Source organism: Callospermophilus lateralis, chromosome 3 (assembly GCF_048772815.1).
Source record: "Callospermophilus lateralis isolate mCalLat2 chromosome 3, mCalLat2.hap1, whole genome shotgun sequence".
Lineage (NCBI taxonomy): Eukaryota > Metazoa > Chordata > Mammalia > Rodentia > Sciuridae > Callospermophilus > Callospermophilus lateralis.
Genome location: NC_135307.1, coordinates 194,694,000 through 194,707,020, shown reverse-complemented (window position 1 = coordinate 194,707,020; position 13,021 = coordinate 194,694,000). Strand labels below are relative to the sequence as shown.

Sequence of the window (13,021 nt, the reverse complement as noted above, 5' to 3'; positions counted from 1 at the left end):
AAACTTTAGCAAGTTTCTCTTTGATAATTTTAGGGATATCTCAACATCATTTGCACAGTATATTTCTGTGGTAAGAGTTTATATCAGAGTAACAGAACTGTGAAATACGTCTAAACCCTTTACCCTGGTTGTAGGCCAGACCTGTTTGTTCACTGTGGGGCTTGTTGCCAAGGGACGGTGAAGCTCTGCTCTACATTCTCATGTGTTTAGTTTGGTCTGCTGATTGAAGATAGGTTAATTGTCAGTGTGATTCCTAGGAATTCTCTCTTGTGATAAAGCATTAGCCAGTGCTTCTGAGTTGGTCTCTAGGCAAGTCGTGCAATGACATTAATGTGTGATTCAGAATTTCAGGGTTGCTTAAAGCTCTTTGTGTTTAAAAAAAAAAAAATCAGTTTCCATCTGCTTTGGTCTGGCCAAGAGGAAATCAACCAGATTTATCTGATTTGGGACTTCTCACACGGAGTTCACTGGAGACACATCTCTGTGTGTGGTCTGTGTCTTGCAACATATTTTTAGTGAGCTCATGTTGGAGCAACAACAATCACTGTTTATACTACACTACATCCTCCATTTTCCAAAAGAGGATTTAAGGTAGTAACTCCCTGACCACTTTCTTTCTGTTATGCATCCAACTCTGTGGTATGTAATTTACCAATTCCTATAATCTGTATAGTTTCCCTTGTAGGACAAATACTGTTGTCCTCTATAAAAAAGTGAGGTATCCATCTATGAAGGCAGTGCTCAAAGCCTATACTTAGCTGCTTCTCTGGTAGAGATCTTGCTCTTTATATTCTTATTGCCCAGCAGTGTTCCTAGCCTACTGTAGCTTCCATTAAACTGGTTGGTTTTGATTTGAATGTTCAGCTGCCTTGAATTGAGTGATGCACACCAGGGCATGCTGTTCATGTCATAGGCACTTTGGTATTTTTATAAGAAGAAAGGCAGCATACCCATTTTACAGATGAGGAAGCTAAATTCTAGAGAGGTCAAGTGATTTGCCTAAAGTATTCCATCATTGGTAGTGGCAACATTTTTTAAAAAAATACTTATGTTTTCTTAGTTTTCTGTTGACACAACATCTTTATTTTTTTTTTTTAATTTTTATGTGGTGCTGAGGATTGAACCCAGCGCCCCCCGCATGCCAGGTAAGCACACTACCGCTTGGGCCACATCCCCAGCTCCGGCAACATTTTTCTTTTAAATACTTATTTTTGAGTTATAGGTGGACACAATGTCTTTATTTTATATTTATGTGGTGCTGAGGATCGAACCCAGTGCCTCACACATGCTAGGCCAGTGCGCTACCACTTGAGCCACATCCCCAGCCCTGGCAACATTTTTTAATACGAGGGCCATGTAACATGTTTAAGTTAATTTCACAATTCTTCCAGCCTTCCACATTTATCACCAACAGCCCCATTTCCATAACCCTTCAGATCTCTTCCAGTTACTTATTGAATCACTTTGGGCCAGTTACTTGCCCACTCTTATCCTTACTGACCTCATCTGTAAAAGGTGATCATGGTACTTACCTTACAGAAACATGAAATGAAGTAATGCAGACAAAACACTTAATTCAGTGCCTAACACATCGCCACTGCTGAAGTAATTAGCCATTTCTTTCACGTGTATGTAAAATCCAGTAGTAAGACATCATTGTATCCAACTAAAATAAGGGTGAGACTGAATTTTGGTCTAAAGTACCTATCTGCTTTAAGATGCAATACATTTCCAGAGACCACATCTTTTAATTAAGATAAACCTCTTCTGCACACCCGTTTGTTGCCTTTACCTGCTCAGATGTCCTTTAGCAGACATCAGAAATCGACTGTAAAGGCAGCAACAGATAAAGAGCTCAGTGTTTATTAGGCTACAGGGAACATGTGCCAGCATAGACCCCGGCACAACTGTCAGACTCAGAGTCCATCCTTTCCCATTCACCCAGAACTCCTGTTGATTAGTCTTCAGGTGGTCTGGAAATTCTAAATACCTAAGATTAAAAGGCTTATTTTAGCTTCTCCCTCTGAAATGTGACCTCTCCCAGGAAGAGGGCCATAAATGCCTGTGCTGCTCTTCCACATAGCACCTTCCATAATGACCCTGTGGCTCTGAGGTAGCCACTCATTTTGACCAGAAGGACCACGTCTATCATTCTTTTTATCGTCTCATTCTTTCCAAGGTGTACCTCTTGAAGTTCTTTTTTGAATAAAGAATTACACTGGGCAGGCCCTTTAGAAATGGCTGCCCTAGGATTAGAGATCTGATTATTGTCAACAGTACAAAACACAGAAGCATTAATTAAGTGAGCAGAGTTGGTTTTTTTGTTTTTGTTTTTGTTTTTTTAATTCTAAAAGACTGTTGAAGGGAATCACTTTTAAGTTTACAAGCTTCAAAAGAACAGAAACTAACTTACCACCTATTATACACTGTGTCCTCTCAGCACCTGCCCCATAGTTGTGTAGTGTGTGATGGTGTTCAGTATAAGCCTACTCTGTGGATGTCAGTGGTTCTCATAATTGTTCGACTACAAATGAAGGGAATTTTATTCATCCATTCCTTGAAACAGTATTATGTTTAATAATAAGTATTAATCAGTAAGATAGATAAGGTCATTTGTTCCCCTCATAGAACTTACATTTTAGTGAGAGAAACAAATAAAAGGAATAAAAATAATTACAAGATGCATGGTTGTTTTGAAGGAAATAAACAGAGGAGGCAACCTTTCCAGATAAGACAGTGAGAAAAGACTTACTCATGACCCCTGAGGAGTTGCTGTGTGAGCCAAAATCTAAAGGATAAAGAACTGAGCATGAGCCATCTAAGCAAAGAACTGAGCATAAGCCATCTAGGCCTTTGAGTCTGGAAAAAGTGCAAAAAGGGTCTGAGCAAAAGGGAGAGTGACAGATCAGGAAATCAGAAGGAGTGGTGGGGACCAGAGATGTGGGACCTTTGTAGCCCTTGGATTTGGATTTTACAAGAGTGCAGTAGAAAGAGTAAACGTGGGTTATCTGATTCTTGCCTGTGTTTAAGTGTGTTTGTTGCTGGGAGGTCATGGTGGCTTGGTCTGAGGGGCTAGAGATGAAGACAGAAAACACGGTTGGGTTTAAGTTATATTAGTATTTCAGAGATGAGATTGATAGGACTGATGAAGCTGGGATGTGGGCAGGAGGGGAGTAAGGGAAAGGGAGGATCAGGGATGATTCTGAGAACCTGAGAGAAGGGCACTGCTTGGTGTGGGGAAGACTAGGAAGTAGGGAGAGTTTGGTGATGGCCTGGGTGTGTATATAGCATGTATACGACCCTGGGATCTATCCCCATTACCACCCTACTTCCGCATCCCCCCAAAAAAAGGTTTGGGGATGAGGGAGAGATGGGACTCAAAAGAGTTTTGTCTTGGATGTACGTTGTAGATTTCCATGAGATACTCGGGACTGAGGTACCCTGAGGGTTCTGATCTGGACAAGTGTCTGAGGCTGGAGGAGAACTCTAGGCTAGAACCATAAATGTGGGGGCCATTGCATAGAGAGGATGTTTAAATCCTAAGGCATGCTAAATTGTGAATTCCCTTACTTATGGAAAATAACTCAAGCTACCTACATGATTGTTTAAGAATTTGCTCTTTTAGGGTGCTGGCTATAAAAAAAAAAAAAAAACTGTAGAACTACAGATATTTTACTTGCAAGGTAGCTACATGAAATTTATTTGACATCAAGGACTGGGAAGGTGAAATACTACTACACTTGGTGCCATAAAATCATTGTCTAAGCTTGTTTTTCAGAAAAATCCATATTTTAATGGTGTGACCAAGTCATCAGCAGTGCCTGGCTCAGTGTTCTAAAAGGTCAGGTGTAACTTAAGCCCCAAGGGCCTTAGGGCAGCTGTAAATTAAAGTCAAAGGAAGATGAAATGGAGCAAGAATGTTCGTTGCCCCCTGATTAGAATCAAGAAATCAAAACTACCTAGAAATTAGAAACCTAAAAGCTTTTGACCAGAGATAGAAATTATTTTGTGAGGATTTTGCTAATAGAATAATAAGGAGGATGTAGAATCATGCTTATAAAATTTGAGGATTTATAAGAAACACCTGAATTAACTTATTTAAAATGTAGTCTTAAAATGTGGTCTTATGCCTCACCTCCAAGAGAATCTGATTAAGCTGGTGCCCCAATCTGAGTTGGAACCCAGGACTTTTTATTTCTAGCTAGTGATTCTGGTACAGATGACCCATTTATGTGGAGAAACATTGAGTCTGGAAAGACCTCTTACAGATGGGGGCAGGCCTGTGGGGATGAGGGGCCTGCCTATAATCACAGAGCATTTTAGACTGTCAGTGCGGTTTCACTCACTTATATCCTTCATCGTAATGGTGGATGCAAGGCAGTTTATCTCAATTCCCAGTCCCGTTCCTTCACTCTTTTTCCAAAACACAGATCACATTCTAGGGTGAGAATAATTTGCTGATTTACTGTGTTTATTTATTTATTTATTCTCACCTCAGTGAAACATAAGCTTCAGAAAAACATTGATCTTTGCTTTTTGTTTCTTTTTGTTTCACTGCAGTGTCCTGTGTGCCTAGAATAGTGCCAGACCCACACTAGGAATTCAGTGAACATTTGATAAATGAGTGGATGAAAAATATTTTGTTAAATCATACATGAGTTAATGGAATTTGTGGGAAGGTACCAGCCCTTAGGCGTTGTTAGCACAAAATAAAGTAGGATATTTTCTTTTTTACTTGTTGATTCTGCTTGAATCAGAGGTTTCAGGAACAGTTGTTATGAAAGATTAATTAAAAACGTTCCAATAATAAATTAATAACAGTAATAACAACAGTGATAAACTACCACTTATGGAATTTTTGCTACTTGCCAAACACACTATAGGAAGTTCTGAGCTGAGAATGCTATGCCTTTTAGCTCATCTAAGTTTCACTGTAGCCCAAGGGTGCAAAACTAGGATTGTCTGTTTTTCAGAGAAAACTGAGGCTAACTGAGGCTTACTTCTTCAGGTTGCACAGACAGTACAGATTCAGGTCTGTGATTCTAAAGGTTAAGCTCTTAGCAACCAGTGACATTCAATTTCAGGTTTGGGGTCTTCTCTCTTTGGAGAAAGAATTGAAAACACTAAAGCTGAGGCAAGGATCACTCTTTGGGGTAACCTAGACCAAGAACATCAGCCTCAAAGGTGGTATGAAACCACAGGCTGGAAAGAAACTGCATTTTTTTTTTTTTTTCAGCTCAACTTTCCAGCATTTCCCCATACTCTAAAGTCTCTCCATTTTCACATTATAAAGAACCTTTCGTCTTTAACTGTTAGTTTTTCTCACTTCTCAGACAACCTCCCCGAAGCCAGCCAAGGAAAATTCCTGTGGTGACAGGTCACACTACACCATTTCTAGGGAGGCCACTGTAGCACTCATTCACACCCCACCCCATAAGGAAGGGTGAACAGAAAGGGCCTCCTTCACTCACACCTTCTGTAACACTTTCCTGTTGAGGCCTCAGGAAGGGGCTGAGGGATATGATGATTTTTATAAATGTGAACACAACAGATCTCTTATGAGACTTGGTTGAGCCCTTGAGTTCTGGAAACACTCTGCCTATTAAACTAGCCATGAGCAACAGAATGAAGTATCACCACCCACTGTGGATAATGTGGGCATTCATTCACACCCCGCTAGCCTTGCTGGTAGTCAGTCAGCACTGCACACCATTATGGTAGCAGATCTCACTTAATTCTTAATGCCACACATGACAAGGCATCACTGTCCCCCTTCTGTAGCTGAGGAAGGCCTAAAGATATTGGTAACTTGTCAGTCTTGTCATTTGCAAGAGGAAGAGCCATGTGTTAAACACAGGTTGAGTTGTAAGACCTGCAGGTTCTGGTTAAGAGGATGCACTCTGGAGCCAGACTGCTCAGGTTTGAATCTTGACTTAGGCACTTACTAGCTGGGAGATACTGGGCAGGACATTTAGCCACCCTTTTCCTTGTCTTGTTCATCTGTAACATAGGATGATAATGTTCTCATATCATTTGTTACAAGGGTTAAATGAATCAATGCATGTGAGTACTTAGTGCCTGGCATATAGAAAGCAATATTAAAGTGCTAGCCATTATTAATTTATATATCAAATCTTTTTATTCCTTTGGATGGAAATTTGGTCCCAGGTTTTTTCCAACCCCTTACTCAAAGACTTATGCTCAAGAGTCCTATGTAGATGAGCCAAATATAGCACTCAGAAGAGTGCCTGGCATCTACTTAGCCCCCAGTAAATGTTAGTGGTGATTAGTGTACAGTGCCAAGACACTGTGGGAAGGCAGGGGTTAGGGGAGAGCATCCTACCTCAGTCAGCACCATCCTGTGGGGTGTGGACCAAGAAAGAGAGACAGGCACTGGCCAGATGCTCCTTTCACAGGACCAACAAGAACTGAAGGCAGCCATTATTTCACACAATAGTAGCAGCATGTATCTGTAATTGTAGTGCCCTAACAAGCAAATGTATATTTCACTAATTTAAAGGATAGGGAAGATGAAAGTACTATTCACTGAGTTTCTGGTCAGGACACATTGAATAAAAAAGATTAGTACCTTTCCAAGGATAAATTGTCCCAGAACAGTTTTGTGGCGTGCCATTCGGTGGAATCAGTTATCCCTGTCCAGCACCCTATGCTGGCCACAGTATTCTCCAATCTTCCTTTATTCTGGGAAAGCTGAATTTCTCTGCCATCCTGCCATAGGCCTAGGCTTTGTCATGACAGTATTTTTCACTTCTTTTTTAGCTTAAGAGTTGGACAGTGGAGGACCTTCAGAAGAGGCTCTTGGCCCTTGACCCCATGATGGAGCAGGAGATCGAAGAGATTCGGCAAAAGTATCAGTCCAAACGGCAGCCAATCTTGGATGCCATTGAGGCTAAGAAGAGGCGGCAACAAAATTTCTAAGTGAGGCCGTACCCAGGTCTTTGTGAACTTCGGATCCTCATCTCACATTTGTTAGCCAGCACTTCTGCTCTGTCATTTCTCCACAGCACCTTTGTGAACTCAGGAATGTGCGCCAGTGGGAAGGGCTACCTTGACAGTCATCGTGCCATCTTGATGAGTGCGTTTACATTGGTCAGGTATATTATTTAAAAGGATTTGTATTGGCGCTTTTAACTCAGAGTTTTAAACCCTAGAAACCAGAGACTCCTAGTTGAGTAATAGCTGGGAAAGTTTTACATTGTCTTTTTGTTTTTCTTCTCCAAATAGCTTTTGATTGTTCTTTCTAGAAGACTTTTTAAAAACATATAAATATGCATATATATATATAAATTATAAAGATTCCCCACTCAATGTGGTGGCATCTCTGTACAGGTACAGTTTTGAACAGTTTTGCATCTTTTCTGTAAGATTATGGTACTGTGGAACATGAGGACAGAGGACTCTAGGAGGCTGTAAGGGGATTAGTGAATCCCAAGAGCCAGCCTTCTCCTTTGCAGGACTGCATTTAAAAATTAGGCTTGGGGTGGTGCTTGCACCATGGTTGCAGCCTTGAGCAGGCATCACTGGCTTCTGGAGCTGTTGGTGATGTCCAGGGAAGCCTTGAGGATTTGTGTTTGCTCTCTTGAGTCCCAGGAGAAGTCTGACACCTTCTTTGCAAATCGACCTTTGCTGTTTCAACGCCTTTCATCCATCTCCACTCTCCCAACTGCCTAAGTCACATCACAGATACTGCCCAGTGCCTTAAGAGGAGACGTGATCCAGTGAAGGGACAGGCCTACCAGAATTCTTAGTGAACATAGGGATGTATTCAGTTCACAAAGGAAAAGGGCTTTCGAAGTTCTCATTGTTCATGTGAAAAATCACATATGTGATGTTTTGCTCTGCATTCCTTATAGAGAGGAATAGAGGGCATTGCTTGCTTTTATGATCCACATTCAAATATGTGACTATTTTCTTTTACTGTAAGGGGTCTAAAAAAAATAAATGAATACCAGATTAAAATTTGTTTTTCAGTAAGTTCAAGCCACACACATAAAATGCCAGAGTTGGAAGGAACCATAGAAATCATCTAGTCTGACACTTTGTTGTGTAGATGGGAAAACTGAGGCTTTGAGAGGGAAGTGACATGGCCAATATCACAGCCCAAGTTAGAGTAGGAGAAGGAATTGGAACTTAGGACTCCCCTCCTGGGCCACTGAACGGAGCAGCCCCTTTCCCTGAGGAAAGAGACTTGTGTCAGTTTTGATTAAGGGAATCATGTTGACAGAAACTTGCTCTTGCCTTGCCTCTTTAGTAGGTAACCTGGATATGAAGCGATTCCTCATTCAGTCTCAGCAAGTGCATGAGCTCTGCACCATCTGCCAGTAGCAGACCAGTACCCATGAAGGCAGATTTAGGGCCCAGAGCAGATCAGAGGGCTTTTCAAAAGACAGTGTGGAGCTGTCCTGTAAAGTTAGCTCAAAGCCACATTTACTCACACAGCAAAGATAAGACAATTAAGAAAGACAATCTTTTTGTCTTCTAATATCTCTTCTTCCCTCAGGGAAGCCATGACTGGGTTGCACCTAAGGATACTGTAATTTGACTCCATAATTGCTTTTGCTCCTTGGACCTGAGAATCGATGAAAAGGCAGAGAACATTTTTCCTCTGTGACCAGCTTCTGTTATTTGCACTTAAAGCAAGTTTTAAAAAATGCAAGAGACAGTTGGTCTTCAGGGCGTGGCCAGTGCAGCAGCAGTGTGGCAGAAGTAGAAAAATAGAGGGCAATTTGAAGATCTTGCTGGAATTGTATTTGTTGACCACCTATCATATGCCAGGCACAGAACTAGATTAATAAAGTTCCAAATTTCATAATAATCCCATGGATGATGTACTTTATCTCCATTTCATAGATGAAGAAATGGTTTTGTGAAGAAAGATTCCTTCCCATTAGCAATACAGCTAGTAAGTGGTAGAATCAGGATTCATAGCATTACTGCAGTACCAATATTTACAGAGAAAGGCAAACTCATGAGTCTGTTTAAAATGAAGTGACCATGTTTTACACAGACTAAGTGGCATTTTTAGTTTGGAAAACAGCTGAACTCAAAGTCAAGTCTGCCAGCCAAGTAAGTTTTAAAAACCAAAATATTTGTGTTTATTAACACTTCTATCTTGATCTCTTTGCCCCTTAAACAAAGAACTTTGGGGTTGGTTAGACAGGAGAAAGCCTGGTTTTTCCTTTACTAAACAAAATTCTAGAAAAGGAAAGCTCAGTTTTTTTTCATAAATATTCTTGGGCTGTGAACCTTGATCTGGAGTTTGTTTCAAGTAACACATGGACACCCAGCTTGCTGGCCAGCAAAGTCACCTTTGGACAGTATGTTTTAGATCAGAGTAATTTCCTGGTGTGTTTGTTTTCTCATGAGAGGAACACAGGAGCAAGTCCTAGTCATTTTTTCCTTGAATACTAAATTGAAAACACTTAAGCTTGCTTGCATTGAGCTTGAATATTTGCAACTCAAGCTTCATGAAACTCTGAGACTCTCAGAAAAACCATGACCCTACACCTAATTGCATCTTTAAAATATCTCATATTCTTTAGAAATATCTTAACTGTTTTGCCATTAGTACATTTGAAACATTTCTATTTTTATTTCTCCCTTATCCCTATCCCTAACCACCATTTGAGTAGATAAGAATTTGGCTGGCTGGGATTGAGAAGAGGGTTGGTGGGTGGGTGCACATATGGACTGATGGACATTAGATAGGTAGGTAGGTAGGTAGGTCGATAGAAAGAATGAATGAACCAGAAATCTGAAGCAGTTTAAGAACTATAATTTTGACTCCTCAAAACTATAGACTGTAATCAAGAAAACATTTATTTAGCACTTACAGATGCCAGAAATGTATTATACGATTTAAAACTCAGGAGCCCTGCTACTGTCAGGAATGAGATGGCATCATTCCTGTATAACCTACAAATTTTAAAGAACTGATAATTACAGAATATTATGAACAATTTTTCACTAATAAATTCAATAACTAACATGAAACAGACAAATTCCTAGAAAAATACAAAGTGCTAAAGTTCACTCAAGAAGAAATAGATTATCTTAATGGCCATCTTCTAAAACTTAATAACTTTGAGAGAGATATGGGTATTACTGTCCCTTGTTTTACAGATGAGGAAACAGGCTAAAAGGTAAAGTCTGTTGCTCAAGTTCATGTTACTGGAAAATAGTAGACCCAGGATTCAAACCAGGTCCTCTGCCTGTTGATCTAGTGCCCTTTCTAACATACCATGTTGCCTCTGAAGATCACAGCTCCTTATTTATGAGGAAATTGTTCCTGCCCACTTCACAACCCTCACCCCACTGACTCCACCCCATCCTTTCTTAAGCACTGTGTTTATGGTTTCATCGGGTATTCATTGTCTTTGGAATTCACATTCTGATTTGTGTTTGGGGGGAAAAAAATCTCTTCCACCAGCTTGCATTTGGACCAACTTGGGGGGAAAAGAGGCTTAAATGCTGTTGCTGATATACAATTTTAAAATGTGAAGTTTGTAGCTTTAATTTTTTGTAATATAAACTAATAACACCGGCTTAAGGGCTGACTTGAGATGCTATTTTGTAAGGTTTGGATGTAAATAATCAGCTGAGGTCAGCAGTTTGTATATGTATGAGACATAGTTTCCTCCACTGCCCCTCCCTTTTGGTTTGTTTTTTTAAATTTGAGATGCTTACTATGTGCTTTTATGTTAGAATTGTTGTTCTCCAACCTTCCTTCTTCCGACATCTTGTTTTAAATAAACTGTCCTTTGGACCACAAACTGTCCTCTTATTAAAAATGACATCCTCCACACATGCCTGCATAATGGAGTTGTAAATCCTCGTGACACTGACTCTGTTGGTTGTAGATTCTGGGATCCAGAGTTGGGAGAGGTAGGTGACTTTGATTGGGCACTTACTGTGTGCTAAGGACTGAGTTAGTTGTCAGGGATGTAAAGATGAACAAAACGCAGTTTTTGCAGAGCAACTGGAGAGGCAGTCAAGCACAGAACCACACAAGAGAACTGCTGTGGTTGCGTCCTCATCTGCTGTTGCATGCCACCCCAGGCACAGCCCAGCATTCAGAGTAGAGCGGCAGGGTCCTGGCCTCTCATGGCCCGTTCTTATCCAGGAATAATTCCCAGCCTGACCTTGGATTCTCCTAGTTTTAAAAACCTACCTGGCAACATGGAGGAACAGAGTGACACTGAAAAGTAAGCAGGTCTCTCGAGTCACATTGCTCTGTGGTATTTAATAAAATAATTGCATAGTCTGCGTAATGTCATCATGCTCCTCCGCCAGCTTCTCCTGAAGTAAGGTAATGGTGTGTTTATTGTTGCCCAATTTACTCTCCTCACTCCTTGAAATAGTCAGTGTACTTTCCTTACTATCACCAGGGTTGATGACAGATATTCTCTGTTGGTCAGATTGAGAATCTACAAACAGAAGGAGAGGAAGGATGAAGTAAATTAACACTGATTAAGCATTTATTACATGACAGACACGATGCAGAGCCTTTGAGATTACTTCACCTTGTTCTTGCAGTACTGTCATCTTGGGTGTGTTTTTGACTAACAACAATCGAAGAGCCCTGCCAACATTTAAAATGGGCAGAGGCAGGTTGGTTGGGTGTCCTACAGTAGTGCATCCTGGGACAGTTCTATACAACTTGTTAATAAACTTGTTAATAAATTTACATTTGAGACTCATTTGCAACTAAAAAAGTACATTTTATGTGACCTTACTGCTAATTTTCCAAGAACTATGTAGAAATGAAGACACTTGTAATTCCTTTTATTTGGAGCTTTGACCAGAGTTGTTTTCCATTTCAAGAAAGTTAAATCATCAAAGGCAACGATGCTTGTGATTTTCGAGTCACTAGTGCAAGAAAACACAGCAACATTGGTTTAGGACTGTAACTGTCATAGTCACAGAGATTCTACGTAATGTAAACAAATAGTGATAACTTAAGAAAATAATATACTATAATTATAAAAAAAATGGGGGTAGGATTGAGAGTAATGTGTGTGTGCACATATGTGTAGGGAGAGAGCTTTACATAGAGTGATCTGGGTAGGCCTGTGAGAGATGGCACTTCAAGTGAGACCTAAAAGACAAGAAGGAGGGGGCTGGGGTTGTGGCTCTGGGTTGCGTGAGGCACTGGGTTCGATCCCCAGCTCCACGTTAAAATAAAATAAAAAAAAAAAAAACTAAACAAAATAAAGGCATTGTGTCCATCTACAATTGAAAAATATATATATATATTTATTTAAATATATTTATTTAATATATATATTTATTATGTATATAATATATATATATATATATATATATATATATATATATATATATATATAAATAAAGGAACCAGCACAGGTGGGAGAACTGAAAAATGAGCATTCTGGGCCAAGGGAAAGGCGAGCGCAAAGGTCCTGAGGCAAGGACAAAAGTTTACTTGTTGGGAGAATGGAAGGATGGTCACTCTCGCTGGGACCATGTGTATGAGGTAGGTGAAGGGTGTCAAGGTGGTCATGGGAAGGGGTGTGGGTTACTCCCCATGAGGAGGAGAGACTTTACAGTGTTGTAAGCAAGGACTGGCTTGATCAGATCATACTTTTAAAAGTATGTCTTGGGCTGGGGAATAGCATAAGAGAAAGAGAACTTGCCTACTATGTGCAGGGCCCTGGGTATAAATCCCCAGGAGTGCAAAACAAAAACTGTATGAGATAGGGTTTAACCTTAAGCATCAGGAACATGTTTTTTTTTTGGGGGGGGGGGTTGTTTTGTTTTTTGGTACTGAGGATTGAACCAGGGATGCTTTACCACTGAACTAAATCCCCAGTATTTTTTTTTTTTTTTAATAAGATAGGGTCTGTTGAGACTGGCCTCAAAATTGTGACTCCCCTGCCTTATCCGCCTTAGTCACTGGGATTATAGTCGTGTGGTACTGCACCCAGCTGGAACCTGTAAATTAAAACCATACTGTTATACTGCTATCACTACACACCTG

General features: G+C 40.3%; 1 protein-coding gene across 1 annotated transcript in view; it reads left to right on the top strand.

Moving 5' to 3' along the window:
• Stk4 (serine/threonine kinase 4) overlaps positions 1-10,793 on the top strand; it is a 97,269-nt gene extending 86,476 nt beyond the window's left edge. The window contains exon 11 of the mRNA XM_076852050.2: positions 6,781-10,793. Within this exon, the coding sequence (XP_076708165.1) occupies positions 6,781-6,939 (159 nt within the window). The 3' untranslated portion in view covers positions 6,940-10,793. The remainder of the gene's footprint in view (positions 1-6,780) is intronic.
• Positions 10,794-13,021: the final 2,228 nt, after the last annotated feature.